Source organism: Falco cherrug, chromosome 4, assembly GCF_023634085.1.
Source record: "Falco cherrug isolate bFalChe1 chromosome 4, bFalChe1.pri, whole genome shotgun sequence".
Lineage (NCBI taxonomy): Eukaryota > Metazoa > Chordata > Aves > Falconiformes > Falconidae > Falco > Falco cherrug.
Window position 1 is genome coordinate 44,963,475 of NC_073700.1, and position 23,925 is coordinate 44,987,399.

General features: G+C 48.9%; 2 protein-coding genes across 4 annotated transcripts; both read right to left on the reverse strand.

Annotated features, from left to right (window-relative positions):
* Positions 1-1,450: 1,450 nt before the first annotated feature.
* SLC25A42 (solute carrier family 25 member 42) lies at positions 1,451-23,582 on the reverse strand. 3 transcript variants are annotated; one of them, XM_055708024.1, is made up of 8 exons: positions 23,473-23,582; positions 12,745-12,867; positions 11,506-11,617; positions 9,158-9,183; positions 8,142-8,308; positions 7,375-7,491; positions 6,743-6,894; positions 1,451-6,349 (listed from the first exon to the last, which is right to left on the reverse strand). In XM_055708024.1, exons 2-8 carry the CDS (start codon positions 12,826-12,828, stop codon positions 6,024-6,026), a joined length of 984 nt encoding a protein of 327 aa, XP_055563999.1. In that variant the 5' UTR covers positions 12,829-12,867; positions 23,473-23,582; the 3' UTR covers positions 1,451-6,023. The 3 variants fall into 3 exon arrangements, with proteins under 3 accessions (XP_055563999.1, XP_055564000.1, XP_027668472.1); XM_055708025.1 differs by lacking the exon at positions 7,375-7,491; XM_027812671.2 differs by lacking the exon at positions 23,473-23,582 and having other exon boundaries at positions 11,506-11,628; positions 12,745-12,868.
* On the reverse strand, positions 14,030-23,845 carry LOC129735810 (basic proline-rich protein-like). Its single transcript, XM_055706708.1, has 2 exons — positions 23,800-23,845; positions 14,030-23,467 (listed from the first exon to the last, which is right to left on the reverse strand). Exons 1-2 carry the CDS (start codon positions 23,843-23,845, stop codon positions 22,401-22,403), a joined length of 1,113 nt encoding a protein of 370 aa, XP_055562683.1. The 3' UTR covers positions 14,030-22,400.
* Positions 23,846-23,925: the final 80 nt, after the last annotated feature.

Genomic DNA, 23,925 nt, shown 5'->3' on the forward strand with positions numbered 1-23,925 from the left:
GATGGCTCATTTATCTAATTTTCCCGGAGCATGCGGAGGAGCAGCCGGGGGCTGAGCTGGGGGAAGCCTGTGCGGAGGCAGGATGGTTGCTAGGGCCAGGGGTTGTGCTGCATTCAGACATGCAGACAGTTCCTCCCCTGAGATCTGCCCAGACGTGACCCTCTCAGGCGGGGACAATGACTGATAGACTAGCCAAGAGCAGGAGACAGATCCACAGGCACTGAAATTGGGCCACATCAAATAAAGTGAAAGGGCCCCCCCATCTTCCTCAGCCCGGAATTATTTCTGTTGCTTTATTTTAGAAGACAGTATGGGCAGGGCTCTGCCAAGGGCCGTGCTCTCTGCAGAGAGGGGAGCAGCTGGGACCAAGAGGTTTTGTCACTGCAGAGGCTCCACTGGCACCAGGATTCGGCCTGGCACCGGGAATTCCTGCGATGACCCAGCTCTGGCGCAGCATCGCCTGTGCCCACTGACTGCACACCCACCTCTGCTCCCGCCGAGCCGTGCTTGGCGAGAACCTGAGGGCTGGGGTTCTTTCCTCGTGCCCTGGCAGGGGGGGAAGCATGAGCCCTGCCTTCCCACCCCACTTCCATCCAAAATGGCACACCCCCCCCTTGCCGTCCTGCATCCCACAGAGCTGCTCCTGCTTGGAACAGCAGGACATTCCTACTCGCAGCTCTCTCCGTGGCTGGCAGCCCAAAGGAACCCGGGGGGGTGGTCCCTGGTGCAGAGGGAGGCAGAAAGGCCAAGGCAAGGATGCTGACCCTCAGCTGGCAGGGTCCAGAGGCAGCTGGTCCAGGGGAGGGGGACAGGGACCGCTGCCCAGCTCTGCCACGCTCTTCCTGCAAGGTTTAGTGCAAGTCTCAGCCTCTGGGCCTCAGTTTCCCTTGGGGTACAGCCAGGACATCAGCTCCGCCCCAGCGTGCCCGTAGTGGGCTACAGGGGGGGTCACTGCACTGGCCCTGTCCTCGCTGCTGAGACCTTCCCACCTTGCAGGGCATCGCAGCATCGCATCCGCACCAGACCAGGATCGCAGCTGCAAGCGCCGAGAGCCCCAAGAGCGGAGCAGCAGCTGGGGGTCCCCAACTTCGGGGAAGCTGCCGGGCCATGCCTGAGCCGACAGTGCCACCTGCTGCCATTGCACACCCGTCCCTGTCCCCCAGTGCGGCGCTGGGGACGGGGACAACGCTGCCCGCCTCCGGAGGGACCACAGACTTCCAGCCAGCCCCAGTTTGCTTGCCATCCTTCAAGCTTCTCCCAGCATCTACGCCAAGCTCCAAGCGATGACCCGTGCACAGTGGTTGGGGGCACCGTGAGCCCCACAAAAGGCACCCCCCAAGCCACAGCCCCCACCTCCCCCATATTTAGCCCCTCGATAAACCCATCCGGATGTGCCAGACCCCCCTCTCTTATGAGCAACGTAGAACAGGAGACACCCTCAGAGAGCCTGCAAAGTCAATTATATTTTTTATTAAATATACATCCTCTCTTGGCACAAATCTTAAAATATATAAACATTATATAACAAAGTGTCTTCACTGCAATAAAATAGAACTCCAGATCCAAGAAAAGCAGTTCCAAACTGACACACACGCATACACACACACATCGATGGTGAGGACACGTCTGGACAAAAGGCATTTAACAGTGTTTGTGCTAATATATGCATAGACCACACAGGCAGTGAACAGTGCTGGGAAACCCTGCAGCACACGGCATTTACGGGGGAGACGGGGGTAGCGGGAGGAATCAGCCCCTACAATTAAAAATAATAATAAAAAAAGGCTGGTTTGTAGGAAGGCCACCTCCTCCTCTGGCCCAGTCCAGGTAGGGGGGGTCCGTAGCGCACCCTGGGCTCCCTGCAGGGTCCAAGCACCCAGTCAGGCACTGGGAGAAGGGCATGGGAAGTATTCCACACCGCATTCCTTCCCCTCCTGCCCGCCCAGGCCTGGCACCACACTCGCTCGGGGTTGCCACAGTGCTTCTGCTCAAGGTTTCCTTTCATCTGCTTTTTGTGTAAAAAGACAACAGTGCTCGCGTCCTTCCAGGTGGACGGTGGCAAGAAGTTACCAGAAGTACCGCTGTTTTCCCACAGAAGCTACAAAACTGCTTTCGGAGAGCTCCCGTGGAGTACCGATGCCCACCCCAGGACTTCCAGGGACCCCTCTCCTGATCCCACCCCAGGGCTTCCAGGGACTTCATGCCTCAGGAGCCTGGGACCCCTCTCCTGATCCTTCCACCACAGTCCTGCCAACCACTGGCACCTTCCCGGGGAACTGGCAGAGGCCTGTTTGCAAACAGGTTTGCAAGACGCCAGCTCAGATCCCACCTTTCACGTGCAAGTCCCCTAACTGAGCATCCCAGAAGGACCAGCTCTCCCAGAACCACCTGCCCAAGCCAGCAGCCACTTCCACGGAGAGAGCGGGCATCACGCGGAGGTGCCCAAAGAGGGAACGGCGAGAAGCAGCAGCGTTTCACAGCTTGGGAAGAAAAGGAGCTAGGAGAAGCGACGGCGCTAGGCTGGACAAGTAGTTCAAGAACCTTTCAAAAACCCTTCTGCCCCATCACCTAATGCCTTTAAGTTCTTGCCCCATGCCATAAGCATCCCCGCCTGTGAGTGGGATGCCTGGTTGGGTATCGCTCTCAAAGCTGCGGGTTTGTAATTCTGAATGCATTTCATCGGACCCGATTTTCTCGAAGTGCTAGTGCAGGACTAAAGGTGCAGAAGCAGGAAGGGAGGGAGAGCAGACAAGGGGGGGGGGAAGCACAAATTAATGTTTGGCGGTAACGCATTAAGGAACAATGACTTAAAAATAAAAGCAAGGAATCTGAGAAGAATAAGATGAAAAATAGGAGAATCTGTGGTAGTAAAGAAGTTCTAAAGAAATAAAGGACTAGAGAATATTCCTGTTAGACTTGTCTCTGTTCTCAGAGCTAAAGGCAACAGACCTTCCTGGCCAGCACACAGACACCCTCCCTTTCCAAACCAGTGTGCCCAAACTCCTTGGGCACTCATTCCAGGCAGCAGAGAGATCTGGAACATGCCTCAATTCATGCAAGGATTAAGAGAAGGGAAGAGAACACTCTGTTTTCTCCTTTTCTACATTCAAACCAGAGAAGAAAAAAAGAAAAAAAGCTATTTAAACCAACCCAAAGCAGTAACACATAGTTACTCTGAACACTTTTGTCCAAGAAACAAAAGCACCAAAACCATTACAGACTGAATTCAAAGATCTGTCTCTGAACAAACACTCAGCCTGCAAAACTTGGAAAAACGTGTTTGGTTAAAACTCCACTGAATTATAATCAGGTACAGCTGCTAATTAAGGAACAACTTATCTGAGCCCAGTGCTTCCAAGTCTGGCTGTGCTTCAGGTCCTGTTTCTCACCTCGGAGTTGCCAGGCTCTGGCTGCACGGTGGGCGATGCCAGGGCCAGCCAACCAGAAGCTGCCTCCTCCACAGACTTCTCCTTGTCCAGGTACTATACCAGCTGCACCCCTGACACGGCAGACGGCACCCTGTGCCCTCCCGTTCGGTCCCAACCAAGCGGTTAGTCATATCCAGTGTAAATCCCTTCCCAGTTGGGACCCAGGAGGCATCAAGCCACCTCCGTTGCCACAGGGGTTCAGCAATGCTCAGCACCTCGTAAGACAAGCTCTGCTGTGCTCGCCTCCGAGAGGACCTACCGTGCTATGGAGCCAGGGAGACCATCCTCAGGTAGTACCCACCGGCTGTGCAGAAAGGGCCGCGCTCTGAACCGGCACCCTTCAAGCTGCAAGAGAACTCGCTACGCATTGTACGCACGGTCAGGTCCGCGCCGTCGGCTGCGGGCACACCTAGCTGCTGCTCTGCACCTCACCCCAGTGGTAGGATGCAACTGGCTTCGTATTTCCTCACTGGGCCAGACGGGATAAAGACAAGAGCAGAAGTAATTGGCTTCTCCATTGGAGAAAAGAAATCAGAGCTCTCGCAAAGGACTCAACAGAATTTCACCCCAACGAAGAGAACAACTGATCATCTTCCATTAGCAATGGAGCAAAAAATATAGAGAACTCATGGCTATCGTTTCTAAAGACTCTTCAAACACCACCACCTAACATTGCTTTAATTACAAGGTAAATCGGCAACTGCAGTCAAGTTTCACAACGGAAATCATCATTTGTGGGCTTGGAGGCAGAAATTACTGAGGTTAATACCCCGCCCAGCCACAACCATGACAGTATCGCACGTGTTCCGGGAACAACACGCATGCTAATACTTCAGTACGCTGGCTCTCTGCCGTGTCCACAAAATGGAAGTGTAGGTGCTCAATTCCTAGGGAAATATTTGGCATTAGAAGCAAGTTATGCTCCAAAGAACAAGTGCAAAGACAAAAGAAAGGAGAAAGCTATTTCTACCAATTGTGCAATTCCCTCCATTCCCATTAACAAAGCCATGACACAAAGCTCGAACTACAACGGCTAAACTACGTACACCAGGAAAGGACAGCTTTTAAATTATACCTTATTTTCCTTTCATACATTACAGACTATATCAGCTGGAAAGGGATTTTTAATCTTGGTTTATGTAATCCGAATCTCAGAGAACTCTCAAGCTTCTCTGACCTCTCTTGCACTCCCAATTTAACAGAGGAATGGAACATAAACCGAAACCACCCTCAAATCTCCTTTTCCCTGAAAACCCACTTGAAACAGAAACGCTGAAAGGTGCTTCCCCATTCATTTTCAACTTGCAACTAGAAATGATTGGCACTAGATATAATTTCTGCAGGGTCCATACCAGCTGTGCTGCCCATTCTCCCAAGGACCCAGTCGGTCCAGAAGAACTCTAGGAATAAAAGCAAGTAGGCTTAGGTGTGGACTAATAAACAGAGGTGACACAACCTACACAGCAGGCACCAAAGGACAACCAAGTTGTTCCGAAGCAGGGCCAGAAGCTTGAGTCAACTACTAGGCTGTATCCACCAGACGCGAACATGCCTTGCAGGATGGCGCCGCTTGTGTCACGCGTGCACCTGCGGGACGTTTGTTCTCACATTGTGCAGAAAGCAGCGACAATAATACTGAAGGATAAAACTGCTTCAACTTTACGCGACGCCTCCTTTTCTAGTGCATCAACGCTACAGCCTGCCAAATCCCCCCAAAAACGCTGCCTTGAAGACCGTGACAACAATGGAAGGGTTCGGGGAGCCCGAAAGCATCTCTGCAGTTCGATTCAATCCTGTTCGTGAATCCGGGCACAGCCCCTGCTCAGTAACACTGACAACAAACATGAGAATTGGATTTGCAAAACTGCTCAGAACTTTCCTCCCCTGCTGTCTACAGTCTTTGGTAATCTCAGAGGAACATTGCAAGCAAGCGAGATTTTACGCAACTCAACCCAGAAACGAGAAGAACGTTGGGAAAAGGGCAGCATTTCTAGCCGGAGCTCACATTCAACTTCCAGAACAAAAGGAGTGACCTGGACCTGTTAAATCCTGTTGCGTCCTGTTTTATGGAGACGGATGCTTACAGGTCAGAGGAATCTGCAACTCCCGACAGACTAAATGGAATATTGCACTTGGCACGCTGCCTCCAGCTAACACATGTTCAGTAACTCAAAACTGCCTACCAGGAGCAGCAGTCACTTCCCAGATCCAGGGGTTCATTCCAACAGCACCGAGTCCTCTCTTTCATCATCCACCGCTTCATCTGCCCACAGAGCCCAGGTGAGGAGCCAGCAGCAGCACGTGTTTGTTTGAGAGGCTCCACTCCCGGTATCAAAGAGTAAAACAGAAGGGTGAGGCAGCTGCTTTAGAGGACTCAGTTCTGCAGAACCGTAAGAATTTTGTTCAGGAAAGAGTTAGTTTCAGGTCGAGGTTTCCATAAAACTCAGAGGCTCATTCAAAAGAAAAAAATTACAACAACAGAACAAACAAAGTTCTCAGCTGCAGGAGAGCATGTACAATGTGAGGGGACGCTAGCATTGCTCTTTCTACACGTTGTTGTACTTTTCCCCAGCAAGGGCTGTGGGGATTAAGCTACTACCTTTCAACATTAGTGCTGTGCTGTAATTTACGGAGAAGGATCTGCGTCAGGTCAAAGGTTGTGAAGCTTATTCCCACTGCAATCGGACCTTTGACCCAGTTCATGCTGAGTCCTTTGTACAAGCCACGGATTAGTCCCTCTTCTCTTATAATCTCCTGCATGGTGAGAAGGATGGAACTGTACGTGTGTCCCATAACCCCCGCTGTCTGCATGCGTCGGCGAACCACATCCAGGGGGTAAGAGGCTGACTGGCCGATCAAGCCTGCACAGGCACCAAACAAAAGCCGCTCCGGAGGGGATGGCTGCAATTTCCCACTGTGATCTGGGAAAGAGAAAGTAGCAGAGGGCAGAAAGCTTCTCATCATAAACACGTGACTCAGGGCAAGTGGGCAGAGAACCAAAGGGAGTGCTGAGTGCCTGAGCTCCTGAGATTTTGTACCCAATTTGGTTGTTAGCTGACTCGGTATGTAACCCAGCCCTTCTGCACCCAGGACTTGCACCCCCTTGTTCCTCTGCAAGACTGAGATACTGCTTATCTGCGGCTTGCCTTCGTCATAGCCTGGAATCAGAGAGACAGAGGCACAGGCTCCACCAGCACAGAACTTTGCAATTGGCTTCAAGGCCAGGCAAAGGACTTGTACCGCTGAATTCAAACATCTGGAACCGGCCAAAAGCCTACACCGTTTCATTCGAAAGCAAACCAAGTTGCCTTTACCTGCATGCAGTTTCTTCAACGTCTCATAGGTGAAGAAGCTAAGCCCAGCATATGGAATCACTCCAAGGATGGTCGGCGTAAATCCCCTATACAATGTCTTCAATCCTTCCTCTCGGGATATTCGTATGAAGACGTGAACAATATTGCTGTACCTAGCATGCGGACACAGGAAAACCAAATCTGCGCTGGTTAGTGACTGCACACACCAGTAATAATTCCAACAGGACTTTCTGAAGGATCAACAGTTAATTATTTGGGCTCTGAGCTCAGCAAACAGCTCAGAAGGGATTTCAGTCCGGAGAAGCCAGTCACCAGCTCTCCTACAGCCCTATCGCCACATGCTATCCTGGCTGTTCCATCTCTCGCGGAGGCACCGTGCCAGCTGGCCTCCTCAAGAACCAACACGCAGGTTTTACTAGTGAGGTCTTTCAGTATCGATCTCCTTCCAGCCCCTGGACTGACCAGGGCTCTGGTCATTTAATCAGTGCTCAGACCCCAGCAGTAAGAGGTTTATTACACCAAAGGCTCCGAGCAAGAAGTGACCCAGAAAATGGGAACAAAATCATCTGACCTTAAAAAGAAAGTTCTGTGTTTGTTCGGGGTGCTTGTACTTGCTTTTGTTAGGCACTTACATCTCCTTCGGCGTGACAGCCATTCGAGCACGGACCATATCCAAGGGGTAGGTTAACATGGCAGCCGTTGTGCCTGCCAGAGAGCCAGCAATGAATCGAGGAAAGGGTGTCAGCGCTCTAAAGTAAGGTGAGAGAAGAGACCAAACAGATCACCTGGAGATGGAAATACTACGTGGCTTTTGAGCATGGCTCTACTCTATCTGCTACCGAATCCCTTCCCTGCCTGTGTACTGAAGAGAGGTGGGTGGGTGGGGGTTGGAGCAGCTGTGGTTTGCCACAGCCGTTCAAGGAGGAGGCTTTGAGAAAACCTCTGTCGAGGGCAGCAAGGCTGACTGGGGGTGTCTCAGACTCTACATGCCCAAGAGCAAGAGGCTCAGGCCACGCGCATGGCTCAGGTAACAGCGCAAGGCTGGATCTTGTTGCTTCTCCTGCAAAGAAAAGCTCTTTGTTTTGCCTGCCCGCTCTCGGCACAGGGAAGCGCTAACTCAGTGTCTAGGCCACTTCTTGCTCACGCCTCTAGAAGATAGGGTCACCTTCTCACAAAGCTTTCCCCTGTGCAAGATGAGGAGCCCGGCCCTTTGCTCAGCCCCCTCGCCCATCCCGTTCTGCCTAGGCATCATGAGAGGGGCCAGCACACCTCGGTACCCACGGAGCTCTCAACTCAGCAGGCCTGCACAACGCAGGGAAACGTGCTCCCTCCCTACATCTCTGGTCCCACAAACTGCTCTGTCCTCCTCTGCAAGGACCAAAGCCACACTGCATCTTACTTTCCCTGGAAGCCGTAGTAACTCCCCAGGAGCTGCTTGTACTCTTCGTGCGCGCAGAACTGAATGGCAGCGTAAGGGATCACACGGACCATGGTGGCTGAGTTCCCTCGCCAGAGACTCCAGAAGCCTTCATTGAGGTAGGTGCGATAAATCAGCCTGTAGGCTTCCTGCAGGCAATGGATCAAAGGTCAGATGGGGAGATCATGATAAGAGGAAGTCCGAACAATAGAGGGGGAAAAGGTGACCCTATAGCTTAACCTCTCCAAATCCTCCTTCCCACCCCAGCCACAGTGATCTGCTATCAGCTGTTTATGCTCGCGACCCTGACTCCACAATAAGACAACTAAAACGTCCTCTCTGGGGAGACCGAATCAGATACATTAAAGCAAAAAAGAACCAGAGTCAGGAAACCAGAGTTTTAGATTCAAGACATCTTCATTTTCCCTCCGAGGGCAAGGCACAGAGCTGGACTGCTGTTTGCACAGACCATTTCTCCACCCAAATAAATCTTCTTAGTGTAAGGCAGAAACGCCCGGATTGCACACATTAGCACAGCACGCATGAAGCAGCCGCAATGCACATGCATGAAAACATTCAGCAAGCCGGGACAGCCACCAGCTCCCAAATTCAAATGTCCTATATACTCTGAAACAACTCCAGTGTGGTTGGGGGGGAAGAAAGCAACCGCTGAAGGAGCGGGCCCAGGGAAACAAACCCCTGAACGATGCCACAACATTTACTGCCATGTCACAGGTAGAACCTGGAGTACGAACGAGGACTGAGACCCCTCTGTGCCAGGCACTGGGCCAGAACATGAACATGAAAGAGCGCTGTCCTAAGGAGTATTATAAACAACACTGTTTCCAGTCTTTCCCCTCCGTGCTCCTTCACTATTAGTGCTGCCAATAAAATCCAAGCAAGAAAGTTAAATAAATACAAACAAAAGATGCTGTTAGGGCTATTACGGCCATTAATCAAACACTTCAGGTCAACAGGAGACACACATATCATCTCACCTTGGCAGAAAATCTTTTTGAAGACACTAAAAAGAAAAAATGAGCATTAGGTCTTGCAATACATTTAGATGGATCAAATAAACCATACAGGCATTTTATCTAAGGGATAAAGACAGAAGCAAAAGAATTAATGCAAGAGAAAATAGAGATTCTTTATCATAAACAAAGACTTTCCACTGGTAAGTGCTCCCAAACTCTCTTTAGCACCTAAGTTTGTTTTTCCACCTACTGTTACAAAAACACTCAGTTTGTGTCATGCTTCTTACTTTAAAGCACTAAACAGAAATGAATAAATCAAAAATACATTTTACAAAAATCAAAACTGCACCAACCGCTGATTTTAGTAGACCACTTCTGTGCACAGGTTCCAGACTAATGCCAGAATCCAGCAAAGAACGGGTCTGTTTAGCGAGGCTCCACGCAAGAATGGTTTCATCCTAGCAAAACTCAAACGAACACTCCGTTTCTTTTCTTGCATCCATTCAAACTGACAGCATCTCTTTAACTATGTAATACACAAGGCATTTGGAAGCAAGATTTATTTGGCATACAGCAGCTCTGTTTTGTAACATTCCTACAGCAGGAAGGAAACCCAGGCTAAAACCTGAACAGCAACGCTAGTGAAATATGGTTCCAATTAAGTGTCTATTGCAGTTTCTTTCAAACTCCTTTGAGACTTGTAACCTCTCAAGTGTATCAAACAATCACATGCAAATACGTTTTCACCGCACTGCTCCTTTATGCAATTCAACATTTTTTTTTTTTTAAAGAAATAACAACACCTCAATAACCAATTGCAGCTGGCTCTGCAACAGAAAAGAGCTCTTTCTCTCTCCCACAGGAAAATTCTTCAGTCTCTAGTTTGAGGGACAACCTTCCTACACTCACACGACCCAGAGATGCTTTCCCTTTTCACAGCCAGGGAAGAGGCCCCACAGTAAAAACCTTCAGGAGAGCTAGATCCTACGAAATTGGTCAGCACGGGCACATTTTAGTCATATCCTTTGCATCAAGTTTAATGGGCCAAACCAAACAGGTCTTTTTCTAAATGTACGCCCGTACAAATTAAAGGTGATTTATACGGACAGCTGTTGACTCACGCCAGTTCTGCAGTTTCCAGCTCACCTCTGGTCCTGACATTTCCAACCTTAGATGAACTCCAGTGTTTGTTCTGGTGAGAAAGCACAGCACGTCCTCATTGCTGCACAAGCATCTGGTCACAGATGCGATCCCAGCCTGCAGCCAGCCCAGGCTTTAGCTCCCTACAGCCTGAACTCCCTGATCTATATCCCTGCTATTCCAGGCCTCAGCCCCTGCTATGCCGAGAATGAAAATCATGTCAAATGAAAGTCAATTCAAAATTAAATGTCATCCAGGGATTAGATTAAACCTCCCCAATTCATTTAATCTGGGACATCAACCAGATTTAAAATTCTTGGCTTCACAAAATGTCTACTGTATTAGCAGTCTGCATGCTTCCCTTTGGGACAATTAGCGCGGCTGACAGTTCCTGCACTGAAACGGGGGAACGGAACAGAGCTCATGATGGGGCTGAATCCCAAATCCCACTAAACAAGTGAGAATTTTCAGTTCCAATTAGATGAATTTAGTTTCCAGTTACACACTTTACAGGTTCCGGAAAGGGCAGCTGTGTAATACAAAGCCAGGTACACCAGCGTCAATGCCTCCTGCGGTACTTTTCATCCTCGACTTCAACTCCAACCAAAACAATTCAGCTGCAATACAATGCAACCCTCAGTAAAAAAGACTGCATGCATTCGAGCAGGCACGGCCTGGCATTCAGCCTTCAGCAAGAAACTCAAACAGCTCAATTACCTCCCTCCAGTGTCACCACATCTCCTCATATTGCTCTTTTCCCCACCTTATTTTTCCAAACTGAACAGACACAGAAATGGGGAGTGTTGCCAACCATCCCTGTCCTTACGGCATCGATTTACTTTGCACACCAAAACTCTCCCTGATGTTGCAGAACACACACGGCCAGCCAAAGTTCACGAGCCACGAGGCATCGTCTCTAACCAGCAATACGTGTATCTGCATTACACTGAGACTGAAAAACTCTTGCTGACTACCATGAGACTTGGGTCCAAGAGTACGGGCCAGATGCACAGCTGATTGACACCTGCAATAATCCCACCCAGAATCAAACAATAGGTTTTTAGGCTCGATTCATCATGGTAACATCACTATTTTGTCTGCACCCTGCCAGGTCTCTGTAGGCTGAAGGAGGGCAGTGCACTGGAGAACAGGCTGGCTGAGCACATCAGAGAAGCTGTTTTGGATTCTGCTAACAATAAGAGCATTTTGCAAAAGCCGCTGGGACTCACCTTGAAACATGATTTTTGTCCTATCCAGTGGAGCTACTGCAGTTTTAGCAACAGCACCAGCCAATGCACCAGACATCAGGGAGTTGAGTACTTTCTTTTTCTCCTGGTTATCCTGGAACAAAGCTTTGTTCAGTACAACACAGTCAATCCTAAATTAAAGTTGTAATATTTTACCTTTGCTGCAGCATTTACCCCCTCTCAAGGACTTGGGTCAAAATTATCTTCAAAATTTTAAACACAGTAAATTCCTGGTCAGATCACGAAGCACAAAGAGTAGACTTGGCTGCCAAGAGGCAAAATTCCAAGGTCTGCCACCTCTCACATGTACTGTCTTCTCCCTATTAAGACTTCTAAAGGCTAAGCCACTACTTCCTCATGATTTAGGCGTGTAGAGAAGGTAAGCCGCTTTCTTGCCCTTCCAGTAACACACAAGCCCTATTCCCACAATGTTCCCAAGATTGCAAGAATAAAACAAGGCAGGTTTCCTACTACGATAAATGGAAGTATTTTTGTTATCGACATTCCTGCCACAGCTCATATTTATAAAGCAGCTATCTTCTTATAACACATGGGCAGAAAGCAAGTAAATGACTTGAAATCTAACACCGTGAAGGTTACATTCTGAAAGACAAGTCAAGACAAGGCTTAAGAATGTTAACTTTTGATATGCTTTGTGTTTTCATGGAGAAGTTAACTTTTTTTTTTTTTTTGTTGGAATGTTTCACAACTAAGAAGTTAATGTTTATTACCAAAATACGTGCTTCGGTTCAATTTTCCTTTCCAGTCTCTGCCTGTCGGGTGCTAAACGCAAGGGTAGCCATGCAAAGGCAGCGCTAGTGCTGTGTGAACTTCAGCCTGCGTTTTGGTCTAAATCAGGCCAAGGTTCAGTGTCACCTTCTCTTCCAGCGTTTCTGACAAGACTCCAGCAAGAGCAGAGAAACCAAGACTTATGGCTCTCTTCCCAGCCCTGCCACAAAAGACATAACAAGACATAACCTTGAACAAGGAACGCAGCCCTGCCTGCCTGTCAGCTGTGAGTGATGCCCAACCCTTCCCAGAGGGCTGGAACTGCTTGGCTGTCCTCAGAGAAAGCAAAAGTTCCACGTTATGTACCTTGCACATACACTGCAACTCTTTCAGGACTCCGCAGCTCAAATCCCATTGAGATGCTTCCTTTGGACGGCAGCCAGGCAGCTCTTCCCTCAAAGCCACTGCACACACCCACCGATCTGCTCTTACCTCTGACGGAAGACGGGTCGATGTAACTGGCTCCACATCCTGCTGTTTGAAATCCACTTGACCTTCTCTCACACCATTACCCATACCAGTTGCACTTGCAAGTGGGCAGAAGAGCTACAGCTCCTAAATTGCAAACAAGAACAAAGCAAGAGTTAGTGTCAAAAGTAGGAAATACGCAGGAAATAAGAAGTTTGTAGAGGAAGGGGGAGCGACCTATTCCCAGGGCCATTTTCAGGATGAAAACCCCTCTCCCAAGTTCCCAGGTGAGGAGCATTTCCAGGATCCTGGTGCCACTTCCCTCCTTCAAGGTGCAAGCGTACGCGTGCGTGTGTGTGTACTTTGGTGCTATTTAAAAACTGCATCAATCATATTCACTCTTTTCAGCCCACCGGGAACTCAGCTGCAAGTGACAACATCAAAACATCTGCAGTTTCTAGAGAGAAGAACCAGATCCCGCTCTGACCTCTGCCATCACTTACAGTGAGGATTTTGCTTGCTACTCAGCTCTGACCACTGAGCATCTAGATATCGGAGAAGGCATACAGAAATTTAAAACCCAGCCCTGGAAAATGGAAAAAAATAGTCACAGCAGTAAGTCCTGAAAGCCTGCCACAAGCAACTGGAGGTTATTTTAGGAAAGAGCCAGATCCAATGCCTCACACGTGCCATAAAGGCTATTTTGATGACGCTAGCGATCCAACTGAAAGCAGCACAGCAGTGACTGCCGAACTCCCTTTCTCCACAGTTGCAACGCAGACGTGCTCGTGGCTGGCGAGCAGTGCAGTTTGCACAGATGTCCCTTGCTGGGACACATGGTCTCACTTGCCTCATGAAAGGCAAGGTCAGTCTCATGTTAGCTGCAGACTATCGAGAAGCTGTCACTTTAGCATCTAATTTCCTATTGTTTCTGCTTTTTATGATGTGGGGTTTTTTTCATCCTTAAATATGCAGAAAGGAAAGAGCTAAAGTTTGAAAAACTTTAGGTGCCTCTCCGAGTTCTGAATCTATTCACAAATGGGGTCCATAAGTCCAAGGATCAGTTTTCGAAGCAACAAGCCTGCTCCAAGAACCACGCTTCCACGGTTAGCTTCCTTTCCAGCAATGTAGTGTGAGGAAATCTGAACTCCTAAACTCGTCCCCAGTTCTGCCCCAGCCTTCTCATGTGCTCCCCAGCAAGTCCCTTCACCTTTGCCACCCTCCGATGCCTAGGAAACCTCAGGCACAACAGCTTGGAAAGATCATCTGAAGACGATTTTATTATTTGTTTTTAACACTCTCTAGATATTATATGCTTGTCAGCACCTTTCATACTTGCTGACCTATTTTTTTCTCCCCACATTGCTCTCATAAATTAGTGCCAGACTTCATTTTCCAAACCCCTTGGTTGCAGCAGAGATATTAACGCAAAGCCAGAGGCAGATCAGCCTTGTCTGTATTCGTGCATGACCAATTTGTGATGATGAAGCTATGCATGACCCGCGCACTCGGTCCAAAGGAGGACAAACACACCTGGTATCTTTAATGCCAGACATCACTCGCTAGAGCTTTGGGAAGACACATATCAATGTGTTTACAACTCCTGAGGGTGTTTGCAAAAGGAGGATATTGCAGGATATTGCTCAGGGAGTAATAACTCAAGATTTTAATGAAAGACAGCATCTGATAGACCAAAGCATGACCTAAACAGCATCGGTGTTTGCACTTGAAAAGTTCTGTGATGGAAGCTTGGTCACATCAGACCACATGAACAACACCTTGTATTTACGGTCTTACTCCTTACAGGATTCATAACACTACGGAGCAGAGCACTTCATCAAATTATTTTGAAGAAGACAGACTGTTTATTATTTCTAATTACTACCTGCAGTTACTTCTTTTCCTTCTTATCTTATGGACCTGGAAGACTTACTGTAAAACAATGCCTTTCAGCAAAAGCATGAAAGAAATTGCAGGTAGAGATATTACCCCTAGCTGTCTCAAATAAAGAAATGTAGGTCACAATATCAGATTTATCTCTACCAAAAATAAACCCACAAAAATAGAAATCATGCTAAAGAGCTTAGGAATGCAATATGCAACTTTATTTTAAAACGTGATTTTGAAAGATGATTGAGAAAGAGATGACTAAAAGGAAATTTTTAAAACTAAACTGATGTTATTAAGCCTGGATTTATTTTAGAGCGTGCACATGCATAAAGATGATACCCATTTACTCAACAATATTCTCTTTGATCCTGTTCAGACATGTTCTTTTTTTATTTTTAGTGCCGAATGCCCATATCTTACAAACACCTGTCTATATGCTCAGTTTTACACATTAAAACTGCCCACATGCTCTACATAAATATAGGCTCTAAACTTGCAGAGGCTTAAACGTAAAAATAATGTTTATTATTTTTGTTCCCGTTGCTCACTGCAAAGTAATGCATCCGTATTTTATTTTGGAGCTGGACTGGATTCTGATGTCCGGGAGTTATTACCCACATTCTGGCTGTTATGACCAGTTACGCACACCAAAGCCACAGAGAACAAAGCTTTGCTTTAAAGTTTTGCTGTGAATTTGGAGCGCCTGCCCATTAGAAGCCAGGCATTATTTTGCATATACAGCAATCTGACTCGCTCATTAAGTAATCCACTGAAACCCAACATGGAGCAGCTGGATATTTTTTAAATCCTTGTATTTTGTATAGCTCGGCACACAGTCATTACTTATGTTTACAAAGCCACAGGCAACAAGAAAGAAATAGCTGCGGATTAGATTTATTTTTTTATAACACACTTCTGTGTTATTTATACTGTAGTTACCCAAGTCCTTGTCACACATCTGGATCCAGACGCCTCAGTACTACACGCTGTAGAGCAAACCATTCCCCTAAGAGAATATGTAATCAGAAAGCAAAACTGCTGGCAAAGGCGAGTTCAAAAGTTAAAGAGGTTTAATGAGTAACATACGCTGTGCTTTTTCAACAAAATTCATGCTAGTTTATTGAAAGTACAAAGCACTTACTCCAGCATCCAGTTTCAACTCCATCAGAAAACACTGCCTGTAACTCAGCCATGCTAATTCAGTCACAGACCAATGATTATTTACCAAGTTGAGAAACAGGGAAGCTCAACCCTTTGTTTCTGGCAGTGGCACCTTAAACTGATGAATTTAGCTGCAGCGGTTTGTTTTGTGATGATTCTTTGAGTCCTGGGACTCTTTCTAGGTAACCTGCCTGTGTTCTAGCAATTGTAGAAACATCTGTGCGCTACAGCAAGTTTCATTCCCTGCATACCAGGAGGCGCACAAAATATGCTCTGCACATTAAAAACGAGAGCATTGTTAGTCTTTCCTTTCCTTTCTCCCAGCTCTCTCTAGCGGCACTTAATGAATACCTGAGCAAGTTCAATCAAGCTGTCAAATTGACTCTCTGACAAGTCAGACATTCTGCTTTTCTTGGTGGTGATTTTGATTAAAAGGACAGGCGAGACAGAATCAAGTTATTCAGATGATAAAAGCATCCTGCTAGGAAGAATGTCTTACAGGCAGGTGCCAGTTCATTGCCCAAAGGGGAGTGGGGGTTCAGAGAAAAAACAGCTCTGGCTGTCCAAGCCAGTTGCGAATCCAATCATGACGCTGTATTTCAGCTATTTCATTTGAACATATGTTAAGTTACAGAGTCTTAAGATAATTAGATCTTCAGCAGAAGAGCCAACGAGTTTCAGAGACCAGCGTCACAACCAAGCAATAAGCACAAATACTCCAGCTAGGGTGTGTACAATTAAAATCACATTGCTAAAGTAAAGGCTTGCAGATTATTATCTAGATTTAAAAATTAGACCTAATTTAAAAGTTTGACTTCACATCATTACAGCACAGCCTGCCTGAAATCCCTCCTTCATGTATTTTACCAGCCACACACGTGCTTTCCCAAGGTGGATCCCCACCACCAACCTCCCAGAGCAGCGGGAAGGAGGAATGTTTTGCACAGCACTCACAGCTCCAGGAGGCAGGAATCACACTGCCCATCCTCTCCAGGCTTCCCTGGCATCCTAACCACTCCCATTATGCCAGCACCTGGGGAGACCAGAAACTATCTGTTAATATCAAAATACTTTAACCACAAAAGCAGACCCAGGCATCAGGGTTTTCATGGGACTGTGTAGGCAGCAAACAGGCATCCAGCCCAGAGACTGGCTTGCAACGTGTCATCGCAACCTGTCAGTCACTGCCTGCCCTGGTCTCCTTCCATGACAAGTCGACCCGCTTAGTGGATGGGGGGCAGGCTGCAGATGGTGTCTACTTAGACTTTAGTAAAGCCTTTGACACCATTTCCCACAGCGCTGACGTGCGGAATTAAACTTTATAACTCAGGAGAGGTTATAAACCAGGTATGTTTAACTCACCGGCGGGCACCAGGGTGGATAATTCCGAAAGCACCTGCTGTCCCGACTTCTTTGTGCACGTGTGATTTCAAGTATACATTCATACATATTCAGTAGATGCCTGAGAATAGGTTGGGTTAGGATAATTAGTCTACCGAGAAGTCATTAACATAAGTTTCCTCCCATTTGTGCTTGTGCACTGTCTCCTGGTGGTGGTCGTTGAGGATGAAGGCTTAGTAGTCTCCCTCGCTCTGAACTTTTCACCTTCATTTTGTACATACAATGAGAGTTTTAATTATTCTAAGTTTTCCATATCCTATTAATCTAGTTATTTCTAAGCTTTCTGTCAGCATCTCCAGGGGAAATGGGCTGCTCACGGCTGGTACGGGCATACCCTTCGCTGGGTGAAAAACTCCGTTCAGCTCAGTGGGTGGCTAGTCACACATGGTGCTCCCCAGTGGGGCCAGTTCTGTTTAATATCTTTATCAACTACCTGAGGACCGGTGGGCTGAGGCCAACTGTGTGAAGTTCAACAGGGCTCCATGCCAGGTCCTGCTCCTGGGTCACACCAGTCCCACGCAGCGCTGCAGGCTTGGGAAGCTGCCCGGTGGGAAAGGGACTGGGGGTGCTGGTCAACAACTGACTGAACATGAGCCAGTGCCAGCAGCGTGCCCAGAAGGCCAATGGCATCCTGGCTTGTGTCAGCAATAGTGTGGCCAGCAGGACCAGGGCAGTGATCGTCCCCTGGTACTGGGCATCGGGAATGCTGCACCTCAAACACCTTGTTGAGTTTTGGGTCCCTCGCTACAAGAAAGATGTTGAGGTGCTGGAGTGTGTCCAGAAAAGGGCAACAGAGCTGGGGAAGGGGCTGGGGCACCTGGTGAGAAGCAGCAGAGGGAGCTGAGGGGGTTTAGCCGCGAGAGGAGGAAGCTCAGGGAAGACCTGATGGCTCTCTTCGACTGCCCGAATGGAGGCTGTAGCGAGGTGTCATCTCCACTCCCAATTAACAAACAACAGGACAATAGGAAACAGCCTCAAATTGCACCAGAGGAGGTTTAGATTGGCTATCAGGAGAAATTTCTTCACTGAAAGGGGTTGTCCAGCACTGGAACAGGCTGCCCAGGGCAGTGGTTGACTCACCACCCCTGGAGGCTTGTAACACGGCTTAGTGGTGGGCTTGGCAGCGTGAGGTGAACAGTTGGAAAGGTCTTTTCCAACCAAAACAATTCTATGATGACTGAAAAACATGTTTGTCTGATATTCTCCACTGGAATTTAGACCTGTCACAAAACACTAAGATTTCTGAAAGAGTATCATCTCCCCAGCAAGAAGAGCAGACACGCTGCAAAGCAAACAGCACCGTCAGCGATCTGAACGCAACAGCAGCTATTTGCTGAGAAATGTTTGCTTTTTCCTCGGACAACCCCAGGAGTAATTATAAAAGTAGTTTAGAGCCCTGGCAGGTAATGGCAAAGCCACAGTGTTGGAGCAGGCAGGAGCTGCTGTGACTTGATGACCACAAGACGTGCTGTGTTCGTAAGATAGGCTGAAGAAACAGTCCTGCTACCAGCTTCTCTCTAATCATTACCAAAAGGCAGAAGAGAAAACAACACAGAAACGTAGAAGACTTTTTTTATTCCCTAAATTTGTGTACAGCACTGACCATACACTTACAGCCCACAGACGTTATTGTGATACAAACCTGAAGTCACAGATCACCTCTGGGGGAGAATTTCAATTTCATTCAGGTAAAGTCATTTGTATAACTCCATTCAGATACGCCAGCTTCTCTCATTAGTCAACAGCTAGCTGGTTCCTAATTCTTTTTTTTTTTTTTATTATGTCGTTAACATCACTGATGAAAGTGTATAATTAAATTAGGAAAAAAGAAAACCAAGAGAGTTCCTGCAAAAATTTTCATGCATTTTCCCAGGCAGTCTGAAGTGAAACAGTACCCTGGGAAGTTGCTCAATGAGGTTTCCTTCAATTGTTATTGTTAAACTGAGCAATTGAGCCTGACAGAGAAAGAGATGTGGTAAATGCTGAGATTACTGCAGCCTTAAATTCACTCTGGGAGCAAAAGCACCGCAGAAAATCACAGAAAAAAGGGCTGAAACACTCAGCACAGAGGGATGAACTATAACTAGATGGCCCCTTGAGGTCCATCTTTGCCTTCCAGTTTGATTAAGCCATTAAAAATCAAAACCAGATATGCCCTGCAGACTCAACTCTTCAGTCACATTCATCTTTCGGTTGCATACAAATCCGACCCCAAAATATTAGCTATGAACAGTGCATTGCACTTCTTCCTTTAAAGGTCTGTACAGAAACTGTTAGCGTGATTTTAAAGAATCACCGACTAGAACACTCACTAAATTACAGTATCTGGAAGAGTTTAATTTTTTGACATCCTTTCTTAGCTCCAAAGTACAAAATAAACGCTCCTCCTGCCTCCTGCAGCCAGATATAACTCAAGTCTGCCAATAAAACTGAGGATAAAGATACAATTCTTCACGTGGTTTTTAGATTATCTGACTTTAATTAAGCCAGTTGCTGAACGAACACTGAGAAATGGTTAAATCTAAACCTCTGCTAGCAAAGCCAGCTGTATTATTCAGAGGAGTGCAGGTGACTTGCATTTTGAACGAGGCTTGGAAGGCAGGCATGAGCCACAGAACAGAGAAAATCTTGGCAAGAAAAAAACAGTGCTTCATTCTTCAGCTGCTAAAAGAAGACTGTTGCTGGGAACACCTCAACTATGCTTTCCACAGCCAAAAACTGAAGACCAGTTCTTATCTGCAAGACAGATAACAGCTTTATCTGAGGGAGAACAGAGCACTTCAACAAGAGGAGTGAATCACAGGGGCCTCCGCCGAACCCACTCCTTGGCCAGGCAGCAATCACCTCCCTTAGGAACAGAAGGCAGAAAACCAAACAAATCAACAACCATATTCAAGCATCCTCCCAGCTTGAATACTCCTCTCAAAAAAAATATTTCTCAAAGATAATGTCACGAGGAAGACACAACAAGAAAATATTATACACGACCTCTTGGACAACAGCCCTCCCACAGGCACACGAAATATAAGCTTTTGTAGATTCATAGAATCGTTTAGATTGGAAAAGACCTTTAAGATCTTAAAGTCCAACCGTTAACTCCCATCAGTCGTTCCCAGATACATTCATCTGAATGCTACCACAGGTCCCAAAGTGACAGATCCCAACATGGGTGAAATTTCTGATGGCAAACTGAGGTTCTTTGGAACACAAGCAACCCCCAATCAATACGTGAGCAATCTTTGCCAGGAGCTGTTCCAACACAGTAACGGATGATTACAATTTCTGCTCTAAAACCCCAGCAGTTTACATTGCCTACAAAGAAAAAAAGGGAAAATAAAGAACTACAACCTTCCATCACTAAGTACAACGACCCACAAGCGTGCCAGGCAGGTGTCATCTCCTAACAGCAACACTTTCCACCTCGGCTGCACGGAGTCATGCTAGACTGTGAGCTGCCCACTCCACTCACTGTTGTACTCACTCTGAGCCACACAAAAATTAAGGCAAAGTTAAGCACCAACTCTGGTTAGCCAAAGCATTGCAGATTTCAATTAAGTTTGATTACCTTAGGGTAACTCAGCACTTACACATGGCACAGACACACCTTCATCATTAACTGCACAACAGCAAGGAGTAGCGGATTTAAAGCACAACTGGAATGCAAAGAACTCCTCCAACACTCATTCATTCTGTGAGCTGGAGTAAGCTGTTTGCATTTCAGTTCACCTTTCCATACAACACAAAATGTAACGCCACCTGGAATACTTACTTATCACCTGGAAAACAGCAACACTGCAAAGTTGAAGCATTGGTATCAGTTTCACCTAAGAGAAGTACAAACCTGAATGCATCTTCCTACAATCAGCAGCAAAGTCACTAAGAAGAAAACGACTCTTGCTGGTTCCTGAGCTTTTTTCTAACAGCAAACCTGTCTGACCTGTACCAAGCCCATCCGTTTCAGGTAACCACACACTCAAGGCTGCGTTGGTGCTCATCTTGTTTTATGTAACTTCCTGAAGCCAAGTTTAACACACCAGCTATGCCCGAAACATGCACTTGCAATGGGGACTGCCCAAGTCGGTGTACTAGCTACAGCTGCAGATCAAGGAACAAGAAATTATCGCAGCTCCTGACTCATACCGCTGTGCTATCAAGAGCTAAAATTCCCCAGCCTGAAGGATCACCTGGGCCAGGGAGCTCCTGCTGACACCCAACACCAAGGGCAGTCCCAGTCCCCACCTCCGCAGCAGCTCTCCTCAAGACCAACATTCAGATATCCTAAATAATGATTCTGACATGCTGGGGGAAAGAAAAAAAAAAAAGTGTGAGCATCCACAGCTCTAGAAGGATGTAAGGATGCTCAGAGCTACCTAGAATCCAGCCCTGGTGTTTTAGATGCCCAATCACATGATTTTTTAAAAATACATTCACCCACAGGTTGTTGGTATGATTATACCAACCCTCTGGTACCCTTATTACACAGTCCCTCTTCCCTCAGCTGTTTTCCAACACCCACAGACATCTCTTCTGTTCCTTTACACACACACCCCTCTTCCAAACTAGAGTCATTTAAAAACCAGAATGTTTTCAAAACTCTCTAAAGTCATCAAACCACAGAAAAACACCGGAGGAGCACACAACCTCCAGAAAAGGCTTTGCAGTTAATGTGACCATGAAGCGTAAGAACCAAATACAAAAAGAGCCAAGCGACAGCAGGCTCCAAACCCACTCCATGCAGTCTGCTAAATTAACAGCCAACAGGAAAAACACAGTCAACAAACAGATCTTTGACTCCTCCAAACTTCAGGACAGTGCAGGTTTAAGGTCAACAAAGCAATTGCAGCACCAACTGCTACGCCTGCAGTGAGTAAGTTACACGTTTGCATACAGCAGAGAAGGTGGCACTGTGTTTATTAATACTGCACAATAATTTCCAGCATTTTCCATCTGTCTTTTTATGTTATGATTTAAACCCAAGACGAGACACTTCTTCCATTTCCACATTTGAAGGTAAAGCAAGAAAGTCACCCCTGCTCTGCAACTTTTTTCTTACGCTGAAGTAGGATAGAAGACATCAAGGGAACTGCATTTAACACCTTCCACGCTCCCCGGTACCTACCCCCCCGCAGAGGAACGCAAGTGTGCCTTACTCACAGGTTCACATCAACTTAAAAAAAACTAAACAAAAATCACATCTCACACCTAAGGGCGCACCTGGACACACGCACTCATCTTTGATCAAAAGACTTGGAAGGGAAGAGGAGCCCGCTGCGCTCGACAGACACCAGCCTCAAACCTGAGAAGCAGGACTGGCTGGCAGGGCAGCAGGGGGGCAGGGCCAGGCAAGAGGAGCAGCAGGACAAGTGGCAAGGCAGGTGGGTGGCCAGGCAGGGCGGGCAGTGGAGCAGGCAGGCAGGGGCTGGGAAGCGGGGCAGGCAAGTAAGGGCTGGGAAGGCAGCCAGGGCAGGCAGAGGGGTAGATGGCCAGGGGCTGGGCAGGTAGTGGGGCAGGTAGGGCAGCAGGGTGGGCAGGCAGGGGCTGGGAAGGCAGGCAGCAGAGCAGGCAGGCAGGGCGGGCAGGGCAGCGGGGTGGGCAGGCAGGGGCTGGGCAGGGGCTGGAAAGGAAGGCAAGGCAGGCAGCAGGGCAAGCAGGCAGCAGGGTGAGCAGTGGGGCAGGCGGCCAGGGGCCGGGCAGGCAGGGGCTGGGAAGACAGGCAGGGCAGGCAGCAGGGCAGGCCAGGTGGGCAACAGCGTGGGCAGGCAGAGCAGGCGGGCAGCGGGGTGGGCAGCGGGACAGGCGGGCAGGGGCCGGGAAGGCAGGCAGAGGCTGGGAAGGGAGACAGGGACCGGGCAGGGGCTGGGAAGGCAGGCAGGGCAGGCAGGCAGCGGGGCGGGCAGGGGCCGGGAAGGGAGACAGGGGGCGGGCAAGCAGGCAGGGCAGGCAGGCAGGGGCCGGGCAGCGGGGCAGCACGACCCGGGGCGGGCCGGGCCTCCGGCGCTGTGCCGCAGCCGGGCGGCGAGCACGGCACCCGGCCCCCGGCGCGGCTCCAGCCGCTCCCCCGAGCCGCCGGGCAGAGGGGGCGGCGGCGGGCGGAGGAGCCCGAGCCCCGCCGGGACAGCGCGGCAGGGGGGAGGGCGAAGCGGCGGTGACCCCGCGGGAGGCCGCGGCAATGTCACCCGGCCCCGCACACACAGCGCGGCCCGGGCCGCCCGGCCCTGTGACGCGAGGCCACGGCGATGGGCGCGCGGGGCCGTGCCTGCCCACGGCGGCGCCCGGGGCCCGGGCCCGGCCCGCACTCACCGGCTCCGCTCCGCTCCGCGCCGCCTCAGCCGCTGTCTCCCTGCGGCCGCCAGACCTCCCCCTCCCTCGCTGCACCCGCGGGAGGCGGCGCCCGCCCTGACGGCTGGCCAATCGCCGCGCCAGGGGCAGTACCGTGCGCGGGGAGTGGCTGCGCAGCAGCAGACAGACGGGGAAACCAGCCAACCGGTGCCGGGGAAGAGGAGGGCAGCGCGGCCGGGGGCGGAGCGCTGGGTCTGTGTGGGGTGGGTGGGGAAGGTGGGGTGCGCCCGGCGCTGCGCGGCACGCAGATAGCGCGCAAAGCCCGCGCAGGGCCCTGCCCGGCTCCACCTGCGTCCCCCGGGGCAGCGTGCCCTGCCCCAGCCTCGTCCCGCATGGCTGCGTGCCCTGCGCCCCGCTCTGCCTGCTCCCCATGCCTCCACCCGAGGTTAAACCCCGGCAGCTGCAGGTCAGAGA